Consider the following 17,883-nt stretch of genomic DNA (forward strand, 5'->3'; position numbering starts at 1 on the left):
GGGGCGGTGTCGGACTGAAGGTGCGATTATGTCTGGGTGGTTTTGGCGAAACTCGGAGGACTCTGCGGGAGCTTAGGTCGAGGTTGAGGGTAATGATTCAGGGTCCGTGACGTCTGGCTTGGCATTGTCTACAGTATATCAGGCATGTGTCGGACTATGTCGGACTACACTGCACCACATAGCATAAACAATTCTGAATCATCACCATGGCAAAGGCTCAGAAAACCGTTCTGTTTACAGACAGCAATTCACATTGATCTACATTGCAGGACGCTCAAATGTCCTTCGACACTGCATATCCATGCATCAATGATGTATATGTTCCCGCGTCTAGTCATTATTCATTTTGCATTTTCATAACAAGACTCTCCTAGAGTCTACCTGCCGCAACCTGCATGAATATTCTTCCGTGTACACAAGGGAGAGCCAAACATGCAAGGCCACTCACTTCTGGGGAGGAGGGGAGTTGGCGAAGTCAACGCCCTTCGCGATGTTGTCCTTGAGTCCCTTGTAGGCTGCCTCAAGGAGCTTCTTCTCGTGGTCGTTCGCCTTGCTGACGACATCGACGGCCTTCTCGACACCGCTGGGCTAAGGGGATATTAGCATATGCTTCACCATGCAACAGTATACACTTACGCCGAGCTCAATGGGTACAGAGAAGTACTCAACACCGACAGTCTTCGCGATAACGTCACCGCCCGGGACACCAGGGAGGTAGACGTAGCTGGGCTCGGTGATGCCCTTCTCGCCCGCAGCGGCCTTGAGAACCTTCTCAGCGAATCGGAAGCCAGCGTAGGCCATAGACAGAGTGGCAGAGCCGGCACCGTCCTTCGCCTTGACAACTTCATCACCACCAAATTGGACGCCTATATCAGGTCAGCTCTGGATTCAGTTTCCGAAGTATTCTACGCACGGTTTACAAGAGCATCGAGCTTCTCGCTGGGAATTTCCACCGAGGGCGTTGCCTGGCTGAAGAGGGGAACAATGGTCTCGCCAGAGTGGCCGCCAATGACGGGGATGGTGAGCTTCTGGGGGTCCTTCTCGCCGGTGATAGAGGCGACAAAGGTCTCAGCGCGAACGACATCGAGGGTGGTGACACCGAAGAGCTTCTTGGGGTCGAAAACGCCGGCCTTCTTGAGGACCTCGGCGGCGATGGGGACGGTCGAGTTGACGGGGTTGGAGATGACCAGAACGTAGGCCTTGGGGGAGTACTGTGCGACGCCCTCGATGAGGCCCTTGACGATGCCAGCGTTAATCTTGAAGAGGTCGTCACGGGTCATGCCGGGCTTGCCTAGTCGCTGTCAGCTGCTGTTTGGACATGGTCCAATAGTGTACTCACGAGGAATACCGGCGGGGATGACTACAATGTCAGCACCGGTGAAGGCCTTCTTGAGGCCATCGTCGCTGGGCAGGTAGCCGGTGACAACCTGTCCATGTTTAGCTTCGTCTTGTCTCGAATTGATCGCTCATACATACCGCCTTGGAGGAAATGTGCGACAGGTCGGCAGCGACACCGGGGGTGTTGACGACATCGTACAGCGCGAGCTCGTCAACGAGGGGGCTGTTCTTGAGAAGCAAGGAGAGCGGCTGAGTGCGATTAGTAGAAGTGACGGGCAGTGTGATGTGATTGTTGGCTTGCCTGGCCAATGCCACCGGAGGCGCCTGCGACAACTGCCTTGACCATTTTGTTGAGTGGAGTTGGGTGGTGATGAGGAGAGTAGCTGGCGCGGAATGTGGGGGGTAATGGAGAGAGCTGGCGTGAGGAATTGAGCAGCGGTCTTGTTAGGTGGGTGAAGGAGGACGCACCGAGATTAAAGCACAGGATTTTGTTTGTGCGTGGGATACACAGGAGTTATGTAGGAAGCAGCGGCCAGCCAGTCGAAGGAGGGGAAGGGGCTCACGCGGTGTTGGGGCGTGGCGCGTGGGTTGTTGCTCTAGTGGGGTTGGCGGGGTAGAACACAGGAGCTGTTTCGAGCCTGTTGCACTAAAACTAAAAGATATGACTGTAGCACTGGGCGGACAGTCTTTATATCTCGGCGCCCCTCACGAAACATGCCCAGAGGACATGCAAAGCCGCTTCTGACGGCGACGTGAATCGGGACGCTCCGGTGATCCCGCCCGCGTCTCGGAGGGGTGGGTGTCAAAACATCGGGGGCGCACGGAAAGCGGGTACCTGCTGCATGAACGCCCGAGGTGACAAGGGCACTCTTGCATGTGCTGCAATGGGTCCACCTCGCACGAATTGACATCACGGCCGAGGGAGACGCCTTGAGAAAACCTATGTCGGGATTGTATGTACGCCACCCATTCCCCCAGAGGCCACGATCCGCGGCCGAACCATGCCTCCAGAACATATCCCAACGCCGTCTTCCAGAAGTAATGTCCACCCGACGGACCAAAACGCTCATGACAACGCCAATACCCCGGTCGAATAGTAATAAGCTTCTCTTCTCCAATGCCGTGCTCACCACCCTTGCTCCACAACAGATTTCTTGTCAAGCATCACTTGAAAATTGTAACTAAATCAGTCATCCAACTGAGCGACCAAGTCCTGAATAAGCTCCAAACTTCTCGGATCAGTTTCTGATCGAGACAAGTCTGTTCAGGAAAGTCAACAAAATTGCTTATGGTCCATACTCGTCTCTTTCGCCCTCAGCATCAGCATCGCCTTCTGGATCGTGAGGTCGGAATCCCTGGTTAGGATCCCCCGCGCCGGTTGGGTCTGCGCCGCGTTGGGGCACCGGATACATTTGCTGTCAAAGTCAGCTTGACGCAACTCCATAGCTGATCGGTCGGCCTACCGGCTGCTGTGCCATAGGGTTGTATACGCCGTAAGACGGATCGAACATCTGCTGCTGCCCATACGCATTTGGGTCACCCTGAACCGGTCCTGCGTACATGCCGGGTTGGCGAAAGTCTTCCTGCTGAGGCATGTGTTGCCCAATACCATAATCTGGAGGCGCCATCTGGTGCTGAGGATGTACGCCCTGTTGAGCAAGAGCGCCAGCAGGTACCGCGCCTGCAGCTTGGACTGCAGTGCTGCTCTGTCCGCCGCTCCGCTTGTGTGGGAGCGCTTCTTCGCGGGGAACAATATCGATCAGAAAATCGAACATGTCCGACTTGCTCAATGCGCTCGCGATGTCCGACCGCTGAAGCGTACGACGCTTGTTCTCCTCGGCATGTATCCACGCACGCATCGTAAGCTCGGTGATGAATATGTCGCAGCCTTTGGCGAAGAGGATCGGCGCTTCGGCGGAAATCATCTTGACCTCAGGATCAGCCTTCATGACCTTCTTGATACGCGCCAACGGCAGCTGGTGGAGCTTGTAGTCGTGCTCATCGGTCTCCAGTTTCGTGACTTGCTGTTGCCAGTAAGTGTTGAGGATGTCGCGATAGGACCCATTGAGTCCTTGGTTCACCTGTGGGAGCTTCAGTAATCGTTGTTGAGACTATGCGTGCCGCGAATGCTTACGTTCTGCCACGCGCCGGTGAACAGCTGTGGGTCTGGCGCGTGTCCTTGCGCGGCAATCTACTACTGTCAGCAATGGCACGCCAGAGTCGCGCGTGGTGCGCAAACGTACAGCTGCGGATGCTCCTGGAGACATGTTAGCTTAGTGATTTCGCGCAGTCCCAAGAGCAGTCAAATGGCAGCGTCGCGCCGCGGTCGTGCAGGGCATGTGGGACAAACGCACCATAGTGGCCGCCGTTGCCGGGGTCGTAGAGCGGATTGCCGTTCTGGCCATCGTAGCGACGGGGCGCGGCCGTGGCCTGCTGGCGCAGCTTCTGCTGGCCGTGAGCCTGGAGGCTCGTCGGATCCATGGTGGCTGGCGGCGCTGCGGGTGCTGAGGTGACGCGGAGCAGGGGTGTCGCGTTGGAGCTTCAGGTGCTGCTTCAAGACGGCAGATCGGTACAGGTGCGAGGCAAGCTTGGCCCAATGGGCGCGGGTGATGGTGACGGGGTGGAGATCGGTGATTGTTGCTTGGATGTCGTGGTTGCGTCAGGCCGGCGGGTGAGTGGACGAGAGGGCCGCCCAATAGCTAAGCGTGGGCTGCCGCGTGAGACGGGCTCGCACAGGATGCTGTGGGCTGCCATCAGTATCTAAGTGTGCGACCGGCATATTGCAAATCGCTGTGTTTACCTGGGCGACGAGAGCAGGCGGACGCGACACAGGCGTGCGACTCGTGGTGCGATTGCTATCGTGGGCTTGCCAATCGGATGAGAGGCTGCAACAGTCGGGCAGCGAACCACACGCGCGAATGCTCCGCTGAGACAGGGACACGCCAGCGCTATGCGCAGGATCTCCTGGAGACGAGATTGGTGCCCGCGGGGCGTGTGGACAGGCTGCTGGTTGGTGAGAGGACGGTACGGCGGTCGCCAGAAGTGTTGGGGAGGGTAGGAATATAAGATCTGCGTGCGGCGGGGATCAAGGTGCCTCTGCCATGTTTACTTTATATGTATCTACAGCACGTCGCACGCCCGCAGCTGGAGAGCAGTGACAGCAACACGCGCTGCTGCCGGTCCCGTCACATCTCGTCTTCTCGCCCGCACGGAAGCGGACTCGACCATCTCAGCGCGATTGATCCGGCTGCGCGGATGCGTCAAGGCAACACATTCACGTTGAGCCACACGCCGGACAGGCTCTTTGCAATGCCAGGCTCTCCGCGCGCTGGACGAGAAGGCCAGCACAGCACACCGATTGGTCAATTAGCTGCTTTCTGCGCCGCCCGGATTGGCTGGATGTGTACTTCAGCCTTGAGACGATGCGTTGTCAAGCCAGGCGTGGGATTTGGTCGCCAGCACACCAGCGTCATCTGAGCAGCTTCCAGAAGCATAGCGTCTGCAGTCAACGAACACGCAGGCCACAATGACCTATGCTGTGTGCTTGCATCGTGGAATTGAAGTGCTTGAGGGAGGCGCTCCAAATCCGGTCAAGCGGCGAGTCAGCCGAGGTGAACCGTGCACGTTCTTCTCCAAAACCGCGTTCCCAAATTTTCTCCGACGTTGTGCACCTGCCAGCTTTCTAATATGGCAGACATGGCTTCGTTGCCAGCGCATCCGCCCCAGATGGAGGACGACACCGATGAAGAGCTCACCGACGAGCAGGTTCGGGAGCTCCTTGCTGAGGCTGCTGAACGCATGCGCGTGAAAGCTTCCCAGCCCTCCAACGATGCTCCGTTCACGCTACCCAAGCTGAACCCCGGCCACATTGCCGATACCTATTCGACAACACACGGCGCCATTACGAAGCTAGATGCTTCTAAGCTGCTTCCAAAGAAGGATCAGGTGCTGGCGAACGGCATCAAGAAGATCGAGGACCCGGTGCAGCTCAAGAAGCAAAAGGCAGAGGTAAGCCATGATGCGTATTCCCCCCTTGCCGTTGATGATAATTATCCCATTTTATACTGAAGCAGATCATGGCACCGTTTTGGCGTCACCTGCACAAACTGAAGGTTTTCATATCATAGTTACACTGAGGCACCTTGATTTCACCGTTCATTTGTTCGACATTGCTTGGCCTTGTGCTAACAATCGTTCAGGAGAAGAAGGCTACTGCTGGCTCTGACTGGTTTAATTTGCCGCGCACCGAGATGACACCCGAGCTGCGTCGCGACCTGCAACTTCTGAAGATGCGCAATGTCCTAGACCCTAAGCGCCACTACAAGAAGTCAGACTCAAAGTCCGATGTCCCTGCGTTCAGCCAGATCGGGACCATCATCGAAGGGCCGACTGAGTTTTACAGCGGCCGCATTGCCAAGAAAGACCGCCACCAAACCTTGGTTGAAGAAGTGCTTGCGCAGGAAGACCAGTCAGGCAAATTCAAGAGCAAGTACCAGAATATCATCAAGTCAAAGACGAGTGGCAAGAAAGCCTTCTACAAGGCACTACAAGACAAGCGGCGGAAGGGAAAGGTCTTCAAGCCTTGAACACTGGCGAGAAGAAGACTTTGAGTCTCACTCGCACCTTTTCTGTTGTTTTCTGTTGGTGATCCAAGTCTACACATGGATGCTATATACAGCATGCTGAACCACGAGCCATTACGCGCGAGTTGGTTTCTAATTGGGTGACAGATCAGTCCTAGTAAAGGTCTGATAGTATCTGCTTCACCAAAGCCTGCATATCTTTCGCCGCTTCCCGCCCGGCGTCAAGAACCTCCTGATGGTTCGCCTTCCCCTTGTTCAGATGCTCTTCAAGCTCTGACTTGCTCATCGCATGGATTGCTTGGTCGTTACCGCGCGATCCTGCATCGAGGACCGCCTTATTGGTCACTAAACTGAAGGCTAGTACGCGAACACCCGCATGCCGGGCGACGATGATCTCTGGTACCGTTGACATACCCACAACGTCAGCGCCCAGAATCCGCAACATTCTGCACTCTGCTCTGGTCTCGTAGCTGGGTCCGCCCACGAAAGCGTAAACGCCTTCGTGGAGCTTCCTCTTCTGCTGGTCTAGTCCAAGCTTCTTCCACGCTTGGTGCGTCCTCCGTCGAAGGTCCAGGTCATATGCATCACTTAGCGGAGGGAACCTCACACCGAACTCGTCGATATTGGGTCCTCGTAGGGGATGAACACCGACTAGACCAGCAAGGTTCAAATGCTGGACAGTGTTAGTATATGTCTCACATAGAGTCCTCCACACAATGAACATACATCGTTTAAGCAGACGATGTCGCCGACCTCGTAGTTCTCGTTCAGGCCTCCCGCTGCATTTGTGACTGTGAAACGTCAGATACGTTCGTACAGCTTCTATCTCGTGCGTAACAGGTAAACACGCGTACCTATCATCGTGTCGACTTCGAGCAGCTTGCACACACGTGTAGCGAACGTAACCAGATCCATCGTGTGACCTTCGTAGAAGCTGCCGTCTCGGTTAATTGACATGCCAAACCGCCAACCCGGTAGGAACAGTGACTGACTGTGCTCGTCCAACCAACAGCGCGACTGGGGTCTTCTGCGGACCTATCGTGCCAAACACAAAGTTTCCGGCATGGCCTTGGACTTGAACCATGGACATCAGCACAATCTGAGCCAGAATGCTAGTACTAGTGGCGCCTCACCTGTGCTCCGTGGAAAATTGGGGATGGTCGAATATGCGAGCTCGACTTTATGCTCCGCGTCGATAGTGTCGACAAGACCACCAAGCCCAGAACCGCACACGATAGCGACCTTTGGCTTCTGAAGTGCTTCCGGGAGTTTTGAGCGTACATAGTCAGCTGTTTCCGAAGCGCGGGCATAGGCGTTGGGCGCAGCAAGGTTGTCCATCGTTTCTGCCATATTGATATCTCTTTCCCAACACGAAGAGAGATCGAAGGAGGAAGAAAGGATTTAATTATGCGATCTAAAATTTACCAGGCCATGTGCGGCAGGAGGGGTGATGTTGACTTTGTCTTGGCACGGTGCTCTCCGAGGCAGCGCGTTCTGCCGGGCGGTGGGCCTTTGCGGCCTAGCGCCAATGTTTTGCTTCACTCAGCGATGCTACACGCGACGAGCACCAATCCATCAGCAATGGCGGCTCCGCGTTCTCTGCGGCCATTTCTGGCCCCGGCGAAGAGGATAAAGGCATGTATCTGTCACTTGCACCTCCATCGGGGTCTAGCTAACGAGTAAATAGATCACACCCCCTAGATCGTCCGCCCAGACTTTTCTACGATGCAAGAGCAAGCGCGCAGAAGACCGAGACGATGACCGCGAGTGGCGGACAAAGCCTGACGAAAATGACGGTGCCGATGTTGATATTTTCGCCGAGATGGAGAAGGGTGAGATGCCCTTCGAGCAGCGGTTAGAGCATATGGGCATCGACGCGGCAGAGTACAAGGCGCTCAAGACCAGCTCGAAGGCGGCTGAGGAAAAGCTCAACAGGTGGACGCCCAAATCCAAGGAAGACGCACAGAGAAAATGGAAGCGGATGGTCAACGCGCCAGAGGACAACACGCTCTTGGAGATGTTCAAGAGAGAGGGCGTCGATGTGCTTGCGGAGGGAAAGTAAGTGGATTCTTCCTTTGGTGATGTTGTGTACTATGATTATTTGCTATACATGCATGGCTTTCAGAAGTCGGGTGACACCGATGGGGCTGTTGACACTTGCGCACAAGTATGAGATTGGAAAGATTACCCTGTTTTTGGTCGAGCTTCACTCAAGCTGCACTATACTGACAAACATCACAGAGCTCGTGAACTGAGGCTTCCCACCGACAAGGATCCGCTCGACCCGAAGACACAGGAGGCTCTCGATGCGCTGAGGACCCCCGTCAACGTCCAAGCCGTCCACCTTCGCCCTCTCCGCCGTGCCCCCACCCACGGTGTTCCCGTATGCGACCTCCAGCTCCGCACCTACTCCATCCGAAACCTTCTCCTCTTCGCCGACTTCGCCGTCCGCGCAGCCTACTACATGGGTCTGTGTGCACGAGGCCCCATCCCCCTCCCTCGCATCACAGAACGCTGGACCGTACCACGTGCCAACTTCATCTTCAAGAAGTCGCAAGAGAACTTCGAGCGTATCACCATGCGACGACTCATCCAGATCCAGGATGGTCATCCCGACGTAGTGAAGGCGTGGCTTGCATTTCTGCAGAAACACCAGTACTATGGCGTCGGTATGAAAGCGAACATCTGGGAGTTTGAGAGCCTGGAGGCTGCGACACGGGCAGGATACAACCTCGATGCCGATGACCACAGCAGGAGGAGAGAGGGCCCGATGATCGAGAAGGTCAAGGAGATCTTGAGCACGCCAGCGTACAAGGAGGCGTTGGCGGACTACACGATGCCAAATTCTATAGAATTGAGGCCCGGAGGATACAAAGTGCCGAAGGAGATTATGGGGAGAAAAGCGAGAAAAGCAGCAAACAAAGCCAACCGGGCGGAAAAACAACTGAACGCCTAAAGAGGCGGTGTTGATAGAGCGAAGAGCGATGATCTGTAAGATTATGTGTCTGAGGCTGTCTGAAGATGCATGTATTTCCATAACGACGCATTGTAGAGTGGTGTACATATACCTTGGTCCAATAGGGAACGTTCAAAAACGTGTTCAAAAACTTGGGACATCTTGCATCTGAGTGCGGAAAGTGTGGACTGGTACGTGAGACTATGTCTCTCGTCCACCACTCTTCCTCGAACAGGTACACCGTCTCGCCGTCCTCGCAGCTGATTCCATTATCAGCTCGAAAGTACAGCTGAGTGATGCACCCGCTTCGGAGGCTAGGCTAACTGTCTACAGCAGGTGCGATCATTGCGAGGAGTGGGAGCTTCCGCGAAGTGGGCGACTTCATCACGTTCTTTCCGCCGCACATAGGCAGTCTCACATGTTTGTTTTACAGCATTATTGATATCGGTGCGTGTTTTTTTTTTAGTTGCGATGCGTACGTTGTCGTGACGGGTCACAATTCGAACTCAGCGTTTCAAGCTATCGTTACGCATTTCCCAGCCTCACACGCACTGATCGATATATTGCGTAGCTACTTCAATTGATCATGGTGTTGGGGTTCGTCCGGGTCTTTGGGGGTTTTTTTTTGGAGACCTGGCCGTTACGCATCCTTTATGGAACACCCGTCGGCTCATGACGGGTACTACGGGGCCATCACCGTGGCGCAACATCCTCGAAGGCTTGGATACAGGCTCGTCGTTGAAAACTCAAGTTCCATCAATTCGCTTATAGTGCTAGTTTCATGGCACAGGTGCATTTCAGATACCACAAGTATATACTGCTCAGCATATCCTGGAGTCTTCTTCCAGTCTTAAGCCATATTTGCTCAGAGTGCATAGCCATCATGAAGGTCAAGATGCACACGATCCTCCCTGGATGCATCACCCTTGCATTTCGTTATGCCGCTGCAGGCATCGTTCCTCCTGATCTAGATCTCGATCCTGAATACGATCCATTCCTCGACCAAAGTGTGCTCGGAGCACTTGCAGCAAACGGCGCAAAGGCCCACGTTGGAACTTGCAGATGTAGCAACTGCGGATAGGATTGTGCCCCCGGCTTCAACGAAGTTTCATGGAACCGAGGGAAAGCGGGTGAGGTGATCTTTGGAACATACACGGTGCGGCGTTGGGCACGGCCGATCAAAATTTTGTTGCCCACGTTCCTCGGACACGAACCACAGGGATCAGGACGAAGTGCACTTGGAATGGATTCTTTTATTTAGGCAAGTTCGAGCCAGGCTGTGGCAACTTTGTGCGCAGCGTCGAAGTAGGCACCACGAAGGCTGATTGTACGAAGGGTGGGTACCAGAGTGTATGCCGCACGACGCCGCGAGAGAAAGAAGTCACGCCCAGTGTCTTAGCCTACTACCAATGCGGATGGTATTCGGCTAAGAGGTTTCCAAAGAATGAAATGCGAGAGCAAAAACTTTGAACGCCCAGCGGATGGTCCCAATTTGGTCACCTCTTTGAACCTTGGGTTTGGTGGAGAGGTAGAGTGTCTGGAAGGTGAGTGTGCCAGTGTGGCTTTCCGGTGCGATGCGCATGCTCTGCGGGACTCAGAAGCTATTGCTGTACCAAAAATATGCTACCTATTTTCAAAACCTGTTCATGGAAGCCATCATGCGCGAAGGATCAAATCTGGGTGGCCCTGCGCAGTGATGGTGGTGACAATCGGGCTTTCTGCTGTCCTGGGGAGACTTTGCAACCCAATGAGCCACCACCAGCACCTAAGCCTAAACCGAATCCAGCCCCGAGGTCATGACTAACTAGAATTAAATTATTCAAAGGATATGTAGATTAGTAAGTAGTATCATGTTTTGACTGTGTTGCTCTAGAATTGACAATGTCAAGCTGGATGAAACGAAGGGTTCCAGGCGAGCATTCTTGTCCGTGGCAGGAGCGACCTCCGATTCTTGAGTAAGTTGTTTCAGTGTCTGCTTGATAATATAATGACATCGATGTAGCTTGGAGAAACATCAAAGTAGTATGGTTCCTCGCTCTGATCTGGATTCAATCACAGGCCCTGAGGCACTGTCTCCGGTAGAGGGCGCGGCAGACTACATGCCTAATGGTATGTGCTTCCAATCTTGGACTGCCATATCAGACTTCCTCCATGTTTTGACTGATGTTACGAATGACACACGTGTTGTAGGTGGGCGAAACTAGATGTTCCGGGCAATCGATCAAAAGCTTAGAAATCTTCTAGATTGCCCAGGCTGTCGCATGGGGATAAGTGACTTCTTGAGGTTTTTGATTGGACAGTAACTTTATGTGTGATACTTAATTACCCATTTGAATAGAGATGTGCGTCTGATACTACCAACGACTCGGAATTCTACATTCAGAGAAGACTTTCGACCCAGGGAGCTGTGGCGATCCTGAATCTCTTGCCCCAGATCCAGTATGGCACAGTTAACAACCCGAAAATTCCTAGCAACATGCCAAAAATACCAAAGGGTTGTGCGTAACCTGCATCGTGTGTCCAAGTACCCACAAAGAACGTCCACGCGAAAGCAATGATGGCCCTTGAGCAAGTAATGGCGACGAAGCAGTCTCCTGCAATCGTAGGGTAGGATTCGATGATGTAGTTGAATCCGACACTAGGTGCTTGCATCAATCCAAAAGCGACCATGCCAAAGGCGATCTGTAATCCTACCCATCCTTTGGGTGAAGGGTTCTGAGCAACAAGCCCGAGGATGATGGTACCGGCCGTCGAGATGAATAGGGCAGGAATAGCAGTAACGATACGAGACTCAGGTTCGCTGTATCCATGGATGTCTTTCTTCGCAAGTCGCTTGGTGGTGAAGTCGGCAACGAAGTAAGTGTAGATGGCACCGAGGACAGAGCCGACGAGCGCACCGGCGTTGATAAGGCCTGCGTTTGCTCCCCACAAGTATGGCGGAGATGAAACTATTTGTGCGCCCACTGCACTGATCGTCACGATGGCACCAACGAGGCCAGCATACCACAACGACACTAGCCAGACGCCTGGGAGACGAAGTGTAAGGTATGGAGCGAGAAACTTCTTACCAACGCCGCCGTGCCAAGTGAAGAGCTTGAGAGACCGGACAAAGGTATACGGAGCATACGAAGACTGGTCATTGGCAGTCGATGTGGTCGTAGCGCCCACGTTTTCTTTGGTCACTGTGACGGACTTGTCGGGACTATCAGCGCTCTCCAGCACGGCAGGAATTGGGCGCTGGTATAGAGTCTCGGGTTGTAGGAAGAAGCAGACGACAAAAGCGATGGCCGAGAGTATTACGTTCGTCCAGTGAATCCAAGCCAGGCCGTTATGTGAGGCGATGTAACCACCAGCCATAGGCCCAACAAAGGAACCCGCAGCCAAGAACACGGTGTAAAATGCCTTGTGACAGTCAGTAACATGAACCTTTATTGGAAGTATGGACCGCAGAGTGCCGGCTTACCATTACTCTACCACGTTGATGCACAAAGAAGATCTCTCCGACAACGTCGGGTGAAACTGCATCTGCGGGACCTCCACCAACGCCCATGAAAATTCTCGCTGCTAGCAAGCTGTCAAAACTAGTCGTGAGCCCAGCCCACATTGAGGATAATGTCAACAACAGCAAGCTGAGCAACATGACCGGCCGCCGTCCGATAATGTACGAAAGCGGTACCCAAAGCAGGTTCGACGCTCCGAGCATAAGAATGTTGACCTGAGTAATTTATTAGATCCTTTCTATCAAAAAGTGAAGCTTAGAAGAACTCACAGCAAGCAAATGCGTCAATTCGGAAAACGGCTTGGGTGGGAGCCCGAAGATGGGAGTGGCAGCATAGACCGGAAGCGCACTTGAAATCGAGGCACTAGTGAAATTGACCACGAATGGAACGAGGCACATGCTGAACAGAATCCCAGACTTGCGCAATCGTGAAAAATTCAATGGGTCGGCCGGGTCGGCCGTAGGCTGGGGCACGAGGCGAACTTCATCGTGAATCTGATTTGATGCAGTCCATTCGAGATGCTCTGCAGTAAGGAGTGAGTATGAGGTGGATTTGATTGCACGAGGGTACATATACCAATAAGAGTTGTGGTACCCGGGGGTGTCGCATTGCGAACTTCGGCCTTTGAGAGACTAAACGCGTGTTTGAAGCCTGACATGATGGTCGACTGACGTGGAACGATCGTCTGTTGATGGGTAGAATGGAGAAATGTATAGGAGAGTTTCCCGTGCCACGGGACTTCCGCACTGACACGCCCCCATGGGGTTCGCGTGTGGGGAAACCGGAATGTGGAGGAGCGGGAGTCTGGATCCTTCGCACCTAACCTTGGTTCCGTTGCTGAGGAAGCCACCAATACACGGCGTACGCTTTCTTGGGCTCATGTGCCGGGACGCATCATAGACAATATGCTGGGCAGTAAGAAGCATTCGGTAGAACTGAAGATATGGTAGTCCAGTGGCGGTGGTCAATTTAATGAACACGAATCAAACATTGCGCATCTCTCGGCTACGCACGTCGAGACCCAGGTATTAATTCACGGCTTTTTTTGGCAGATGCTGAACGGTGAGGGCAAATTTTGATTGTTTACACTGCTCTACAAAAGCCTAGCCGGTTTGACCGTGCCTACGCACTCACCAAAGCCAACGCCAGCACTCGAGTCACCAGCAACGGCAGTGAACCGCACAGTATCGCCGTCCTCTAGATACTTCAGTTCTGACCCGTCACTTAGCTTTTTGGGCTCTTTCCCATTCATTGTGAGCTCCATCAAGCAGGCCAGCTCCGATTCGGACGGTCCAGATACAGTTCCAGAGGCCAATAGATCCCCAGTGTTCAATGGGCATCCACCAATTGCATTATGTGCAAGCATTTGTCTGAATGTCCAGTACATGGTTTGTGCAAATGCAACTTTACAGACTGTCGTCGTTGATCCCTTCCTAACAATCTCTGCTTCGATAGTAAGGTTGTATGAGGTGCTGTTCGGGTCGTCCAGAAAGTGAACTACAGGCTCCTCATGAGTAGGCGCAGGAGATTCAAATGCCCTGAGTGCTTCCAGAGTAACCACCCATGGAGACATTGACGTTCCAAAGTTCTTTCCTTTAAAAGGTCCAAGAGGGTCTCTCATTTCACAACCCTGAATATCGCGCGAGCTCCAATCATTAACGAGAACCAGACCAAAGATATGTTCATCCATATCCTTTGCATGGACATCGGTATCGCCTGCCAACGGTCGACCTACAATAGCGCCGACCTCAAGCTCATAGTCCAGTGCTCTCGATGCACCGAACACAGCCTTGCCATTTTCTAGGAATTGGCCTATCGGCCGGGTAACGGGAGTCGGGGAGACGTAGATTGACGAGCAACGGCCTGCGTATCCTAAGGGAAAATTGTGGAAAGTATGTGGCAGTTGAGGTTTCCCGAAGAGTGCCTTTGGCGCATTCGTAACATGATCGCGTGACACGGAGAAGTCGGTGAAGTCTCCCACTTGGACTGGTAGCAGCAATTCTACGTCTTTGATATCTTCTGAGCAACCCTTGTGCAAACTGTTCTTGTATGCTTCTTGTATTGCCGCTCGGGTTTCAACGTGAACATCCTTGGGCTGAGCGGCGAAGGCGTTGAGTGTCTTCTCGGCGAAAATAGAAGACAGATCTGCTGATACATCTGCAAGAGGTGCCTGTTTCGAAAGTTCTGCTAGGAATATAACCTCGTCACCAATTCGCGTGACGGCTTGAGGTGCTGATCTTCTGGAAGAACGTCCAATTCCATAGGGAATGTTGTTGATTCCAAAATGAGAGGTATATGTTCCAGCCATGTTTGCGTTTTGGAAAAGAATTAGCATTCGCTGATGTTCCTTGAGATCGTGGTTTCGTGAGAGTAGATTACCGAGAACTATTTTCCTGCGGTTCTAGTGCATGCATCTGGTGTGGTTCGGGGGTCGCTCTCCACCTCGGGACCCTGTGGACCCTGGAACAATCGCGCAACATCTCAGTCGGCATGTCGAACGTAGACTTCGGTCTTTCGGCATTTAACCAAAGGGAAGTACGAATTTGCACACTGCCAGTTGACTGTCATCTTTGCCAAAATTTCAGATTCGTCCTTCCACATACCACCAATCACATTATGTCCACAAAGAAGATTGCACAGGATAGTCCTCTCCCAAATCTCAACCGCTATATCACGGCTCACGACGAATCGACCGGAAAAGCCATCTTCTCGAACGCGGTGCCCGAGCAAAATCCTACACAGGTCGTACCCGGCGCCGTCTTCCGCCAAGGATATGTCACAAAGAAGTTCCCTGTTCAAATCAACGGAGACGAAGACTTGAACGGGTACAAATCGTTCCTCGAGTCCCCACCGGGTCTTGTGAACAGCACTGGTACCGTGCTTCGCATTGTCGACTGCCCTCCACAGTCCACATCGCCGATGCACCGAACGGTATCACTGGACTACGGCATCGTATTGATCGGCGAGGTAGACCTGTTACTAGATTCTGGAGAGGTCAGGACGATGAAACCAGGAGATATGGCGATCCAGAGGGGCACAATGCACGCGTGGGTGAACAACAATCCGACCGAATGGGCAAGGCTGGCTTTTGTGCTGCAACCTTGTGAGCCGGTTGTGGTGGGTGGCAAGGCGCTCGAGGAAGAACTCGCCGATATGGAAGGCGTCAAAAAGTCTGAATAGATAGAATTTACTCGATTCACGTATCAGTGTCCAATGTCTTCGTCATGTCCGAAACTGCTGTTGCGTCCTACGCGCAGCCGCGTGAAGTCGAGTCCCTGCATTGTCCCTGCCTCGGCCGGACCAAAACGGTTAGCGCGGAGACTCTCCCTCTTCTCTCCACATCCCGAGCTCATCACCCATCCCACCAAATTTCATTCGGCGCCGATGAAACTGCGATGTCGCGGTTGCTCCACAACGGAGTCTAGTTCATGGTATTGTCACTGTATATACTCCAGACCCTGCATCTGTAAGCTAGACCTTACAGCCAAAAGTGCAACCACACTCATCATGCCTCCTCAGATCAAAGACGCACACAAGGTAGACGACTCGTCGTTTCCTTACCTCTTCGAGGAAAATGCTGTTGTACCCTTGAAAACAAGTTCGGACGGCATCATTCGTTGCAATATCTACCGTCCGAAGGCAGGCGGCAAGAAATTTCCTGTTCTTGTTACCTACGGGCCGTATGGCAAAGACATCCACTACAAAGACTTCCACGGGAAGTCATTCTCCGAAGTGAACCCTGAGCACCACTCAGATCATTCTGCCTGGGAAACGCCCGACCCTGGATTTTGGACCAAACATGGTTACGCGATTGTGCGAGCCGATGAGCGCGGCCTCGGTCAATCGCCTGGCTTCCTCGATACGATGTCGCGTGGCACGAGCGAAGCCTTCTTCGATGTCGTTGAATGGGCTTCTGAGCAGCCATGGTCTTCTGGAAAGGTCGGTCTTCTTGGAATCAGCTACTACGCCGGATCGCAATGGCGTGTTGCTGCACGTCAACCCAAGGGGTTGGCAGCGATAATACCTTGGGAAGGTATGAGCGACTACTATCGGGACCGATGCCGTCATGGTGGCATCTTCTCAAACAAGTTTATCAACTTCTGGTGGAACCGCCAGGTTGTGTCCAACCAGTACGGACTGCCTGGCAGGGCAGCACGGAACTGGGGCCCTGACTGCGTGGACGGCGACGTATCGGACGAAGAGCGCCAGAAGAATAGGCAGGACCAGAACATCGACAACTTGAACAACAAATTCCGCGATGATGAGTACTACGCTAGCAAAGAATACGACATGGGTGATATCCAGGTACCGCTTCTTTCCGTGGCCAACTGGGGCGGCATCCTTCTGCATCTCCGCGGTAACATTGAGGGTTATCTTCAGGCAGGTTCCGAATTCAAATACCTACGCGTCATCACCGGTCGCCACGACCTCCCCTTCTACTATACTGATGAAGTCGAGGTTCAAAGGAGCTTCCTTGATGCGTTTCTCAAGGGCGATGACCGTGTCGGATGGAGCGTCAAAGGCAAGGTCCCGGCAGTAGACCTAGTCCTCAGGAAGGGTGACGTTGGCTTCGATGATGCCAAAGCGGAGAAGGTTTATGAGCGTAGGAGTGAAACCGAATGGCCCATTGCCCGTACTCGGTACACGAAGTTCTACCTCACCCCAGAGCAGTCTCTGACCCCGGTCCAGCCCATTGTCACTCGCCCCAAAAAGCTGTCGTATGAGGCTCTTGGCTCCCTGGAAAACCCAAATCTGATACAATTCACTACACCAGCGTTCGAACAAGAGACCGAAATCACTGGACACATCGTGGCACACCTCAACGTATCCATGTCACCCTATGCCAGCGGCTCAACGCCTTCAGATATCGACCTCTTCCTCACAATGCGCTATATCTCTCCATCCGGCAAGGAAGTACACTACACCGGTACAGCGGGTGATCCCATTCCTCTGGCCAAGGGCTGGCTGCGCGTCAGCCTGCGTAAGACCAACCCATCGCACCCTCGACACCGGGAATGGCTGCCTCATCGCGACTACTTCAGCACTGATGTGCAGCCTGTCATACCGGGTGATATCTACCCAGTGGACGTTGAGATCTGGCCAACCAATGTTATTGTAGAAAAGGGTGGTAAGATTGTGTTTGAGGTGAGCAGTGGCGATACACAGGGAAGTGGTATTTTCCAACACAACCACCCTGAAGATCGCAGTGAGAAGAAGTTTGCGGGCATGAACCATGTCAGTTTCAGCGAGAGGTACAGCAACTGGGTCAGCCTGCCGATCATACCTCAGAGGTGAAGGCTTGCTTCCACGGTCGTTTAGATCTAAAATTTATTCTTCCAATTAAATCTTTGTTCCGTCCCGCGTGCTTGTTGTCGTCTAATTGGTCATATTTTGACTCCGTATATGTTGGCCACACTCCCTTAACGTTGCTTGTTAGGAGTCGGTGTCGCGATGTGTCAACCCTGCATGCTGTATTACATATGCGATTGTTCGAGTAGAGTATGTC

General features: G+C 53.2%; 10 protein-coding genes across 10 annotated transcripts; 4 read left to right on the forward strand and 6 right to left on the reverse strand.

Annotated features, from left to right (window-relative positions):
• Positions 1-427: 427 nt before the first annotated feature.
• On the reverse strand, positions 428-1,898 carry CC84DRAFT_1145008 (malate dehydrogenase-like protein). Its single transcript, XM_018176487.1, has 6 exons — positions 1,640-1,898; positions 1,477-1,587; positions 1,340-1,427; positions 914-1,291; positions 637-866; positions 428-588 (listed from the first exon to the last, which is right to left on the reverse strand). Exons 1-6 carry the CDS (start codon positions 1,682-1,684, stop codon positions 445-447), a joined length of 996 nt encoding a protein of 331 aa, XP_018035913.1. The 5' UTR covers positions 1,685-1,898; the 3' UTR covers positions 428-444.
• Positions 1,731-2,516, reverse strand: CC84DRAFT_729081 (uncharacterized protein). Its single transcript, XM_018187194.1, has one exon. The coding sequence runs from the start codon at positions 2,406-2,408 to the stop codon at positions 1,935-1,937; it is 474 nt and encodes a 157-aa protein (XP_018035914.1). The 5' UTR covers positions 2,409-2,516; the 3' UTR covers positions 1,731-1,934.
• A 145-nt stretch (positions 2,517-2,661) lies between these two features.
• Positions 2,662-4,148, reverse strand: CC84DRAFT_1164060 (histone-fold-containing protein). Its single transcript, XM_018178399.1, has 4 exons — positions 3,693-4,148; positions 3,582-3,595; positions 3,473-3,529; positions 2,662-3,419 (listed from the first exon to the last, which is right to left on the reverse strand). The coding sequence occupies exons 1-4, from the start codon at positions 3,817-3,819 to the stop codon at positions 2,763-2,765; spliced, it is 855 nt and encodes a 284-aa protein (XP_018035915.1). The 5' UTR covers positions 3,820-4,148; the 3' UTR covers positions 2,662-2,762.
• Positions 4,149-4,920: 772 nt separating this feature from the next.
• On the forward strand, positions 4,921-6,000 carry CC84DRAFT_725094 (Fcf2-domain-containing protein). The gene is made up of 2 exons (XM_018187192.1): positions 4,921-5,346; positions 5,538-6,000. The coding sequence occupies exons 1-2, from the start codon at positions 5,026-5,028 to the stop codon at positions 5,922-5,924; spliced, it is 708 nt and encodes a 235-aa protein (XP_018035916.1). The 5' UTR covers positions 4,921-5,025; the 3' UTR covers positions 5,925-6,000.
• CC84DRAFT_1164063 (inosine guanosine and) lies at positions 5,923-7,365 on the reverse strand. Its single transcript, XM_018178400.1, has 5 exons — positions 7,055-7,365; positions 6,914-6,995; positions 6,776-6,855; positions 6,648-6,712; positions 5,923-6,594 (listed from the first exon to the last, which is right to left on the reverse strand). Exons 1-5 carry the CDS (start codon positions 7,269-7,271, stop codon positions 6,076-6,078), a joined length of 963 nt encoding a protein of 320 aa, XP_018035917.1. The 5' UTR covers positions 7,272-7,365; the 3' UTR covers positions 5,923-6,075.
• On the forward strand, positions 6,988-9,031 carry CC84DRAFT_725096 (uncharacterized protein). The gene is made up of 3 exons (XM_018187193.1): positions 6,988-7,556; positions 7,609-7,979; positions 8,163-9,031. The coding sequence occupies exons 1-3, from the start codon at positions 7,329-7,331 to the stop codon at positions 8,875-8,877; spliced, it is 1,314 nt and encodes a 437-aa protein (XP_018035918.1). The 5' UTR covers positions 6,988-7,328; the 3' UTR covers positions 8,878-9,031.
• Positions 9,032-11,256: 2,225 nt separating this feature from the next.
• On the reverse strand, positions 11,257-13,035 carry CC84DRAFT_1091705 (MFS general substrate transporter; the record flags this gene model as incomplete). Its single annotated transcript, XM_018174409.1, has 4 exons — positions 11,257-12,279; positions 12,341-12,592; positions 12,647-12,900; positions 12,954-13,035. 4 exons carry the CDS (start codon positions 13,033-13,035, stop codon positions 11,257-11,259), a joined length of 1,611 nt encoding a protein of 536 aa, XP_018035919.1.
• Positions 13,036-13,470: 435 nt separating this feature from the next.
• On the reverse strand, positions 13,471-14,685 carry CC84DRAFT_1216890 (uncharacterized protein; the record flags this gene model as incomplete). Its single annotated transcript, XM_018182845.1, has 1 exon — positions 13,471-14,685. The coding sequence occupies one exon, from the start codon at positions 14,683-14,685 to the stop codon at positions 13,471-13,473; it is 1,215 nt and encodes a 404-aa protein (XP_018035920.1).
• Positions 14,686-14,993: 308 nt separating this feature from the next.
• Positions 14,994-15,557, forward strand: CC84DRAFT_1243939 (cupin domain-containing protein; the record flags this gene model as incomplete). Its single annotated transcript, XM_018184131.1, has 1 exon — positions 14,994-15,557. The coding sequence occupies one exon, from the start codon at positions 14,994-14,996 to the stop codon at positions 15,555-15,557; it is 564 nt and encodes a 187-aa protein (XP_018035921.1).
• A 327-nt stretch (positions 15,558-15,884) lies between these two features.
• CC84DRAFT_1145028 (X-Pro dipeptidyl-peptidase protein) lies at positions 15,885-17,672 on the forward strand (the record flags this gene model as incomplete). The annotated part of the gene is made up of 1 exon (XM_018176488.1): positions 15,885-17,672. One exon carries the CDS (start codon positions 15,885-15,887, stop codon positions 17,670-17,672), a length of 1,788 nt encoding a protein of 595 aa, XP_018035922.1.
• Between the last annotated feature and the right edge of the window lie 211 nt (positions 17,673-17,883).

The sequence above is a fragment of the Paraphaeosphaeria sporulosa genome, assembly GCF_001642045.1.
Source record: "Paraphaeosphaeria sporulosa strain AP3s5-JAC2a unplaced genomic scaffold CC84scaffold_5, whole genome shotgun sequence".
NCBI classification, from domain to species: Eukaryota; Fungi; Ascomycota; class Dothideomycetes; order Pleosporales; family Didymosphaeriaceae; genus Paraphaeosphaeria; species Paraphaeosphaeria sporulosa.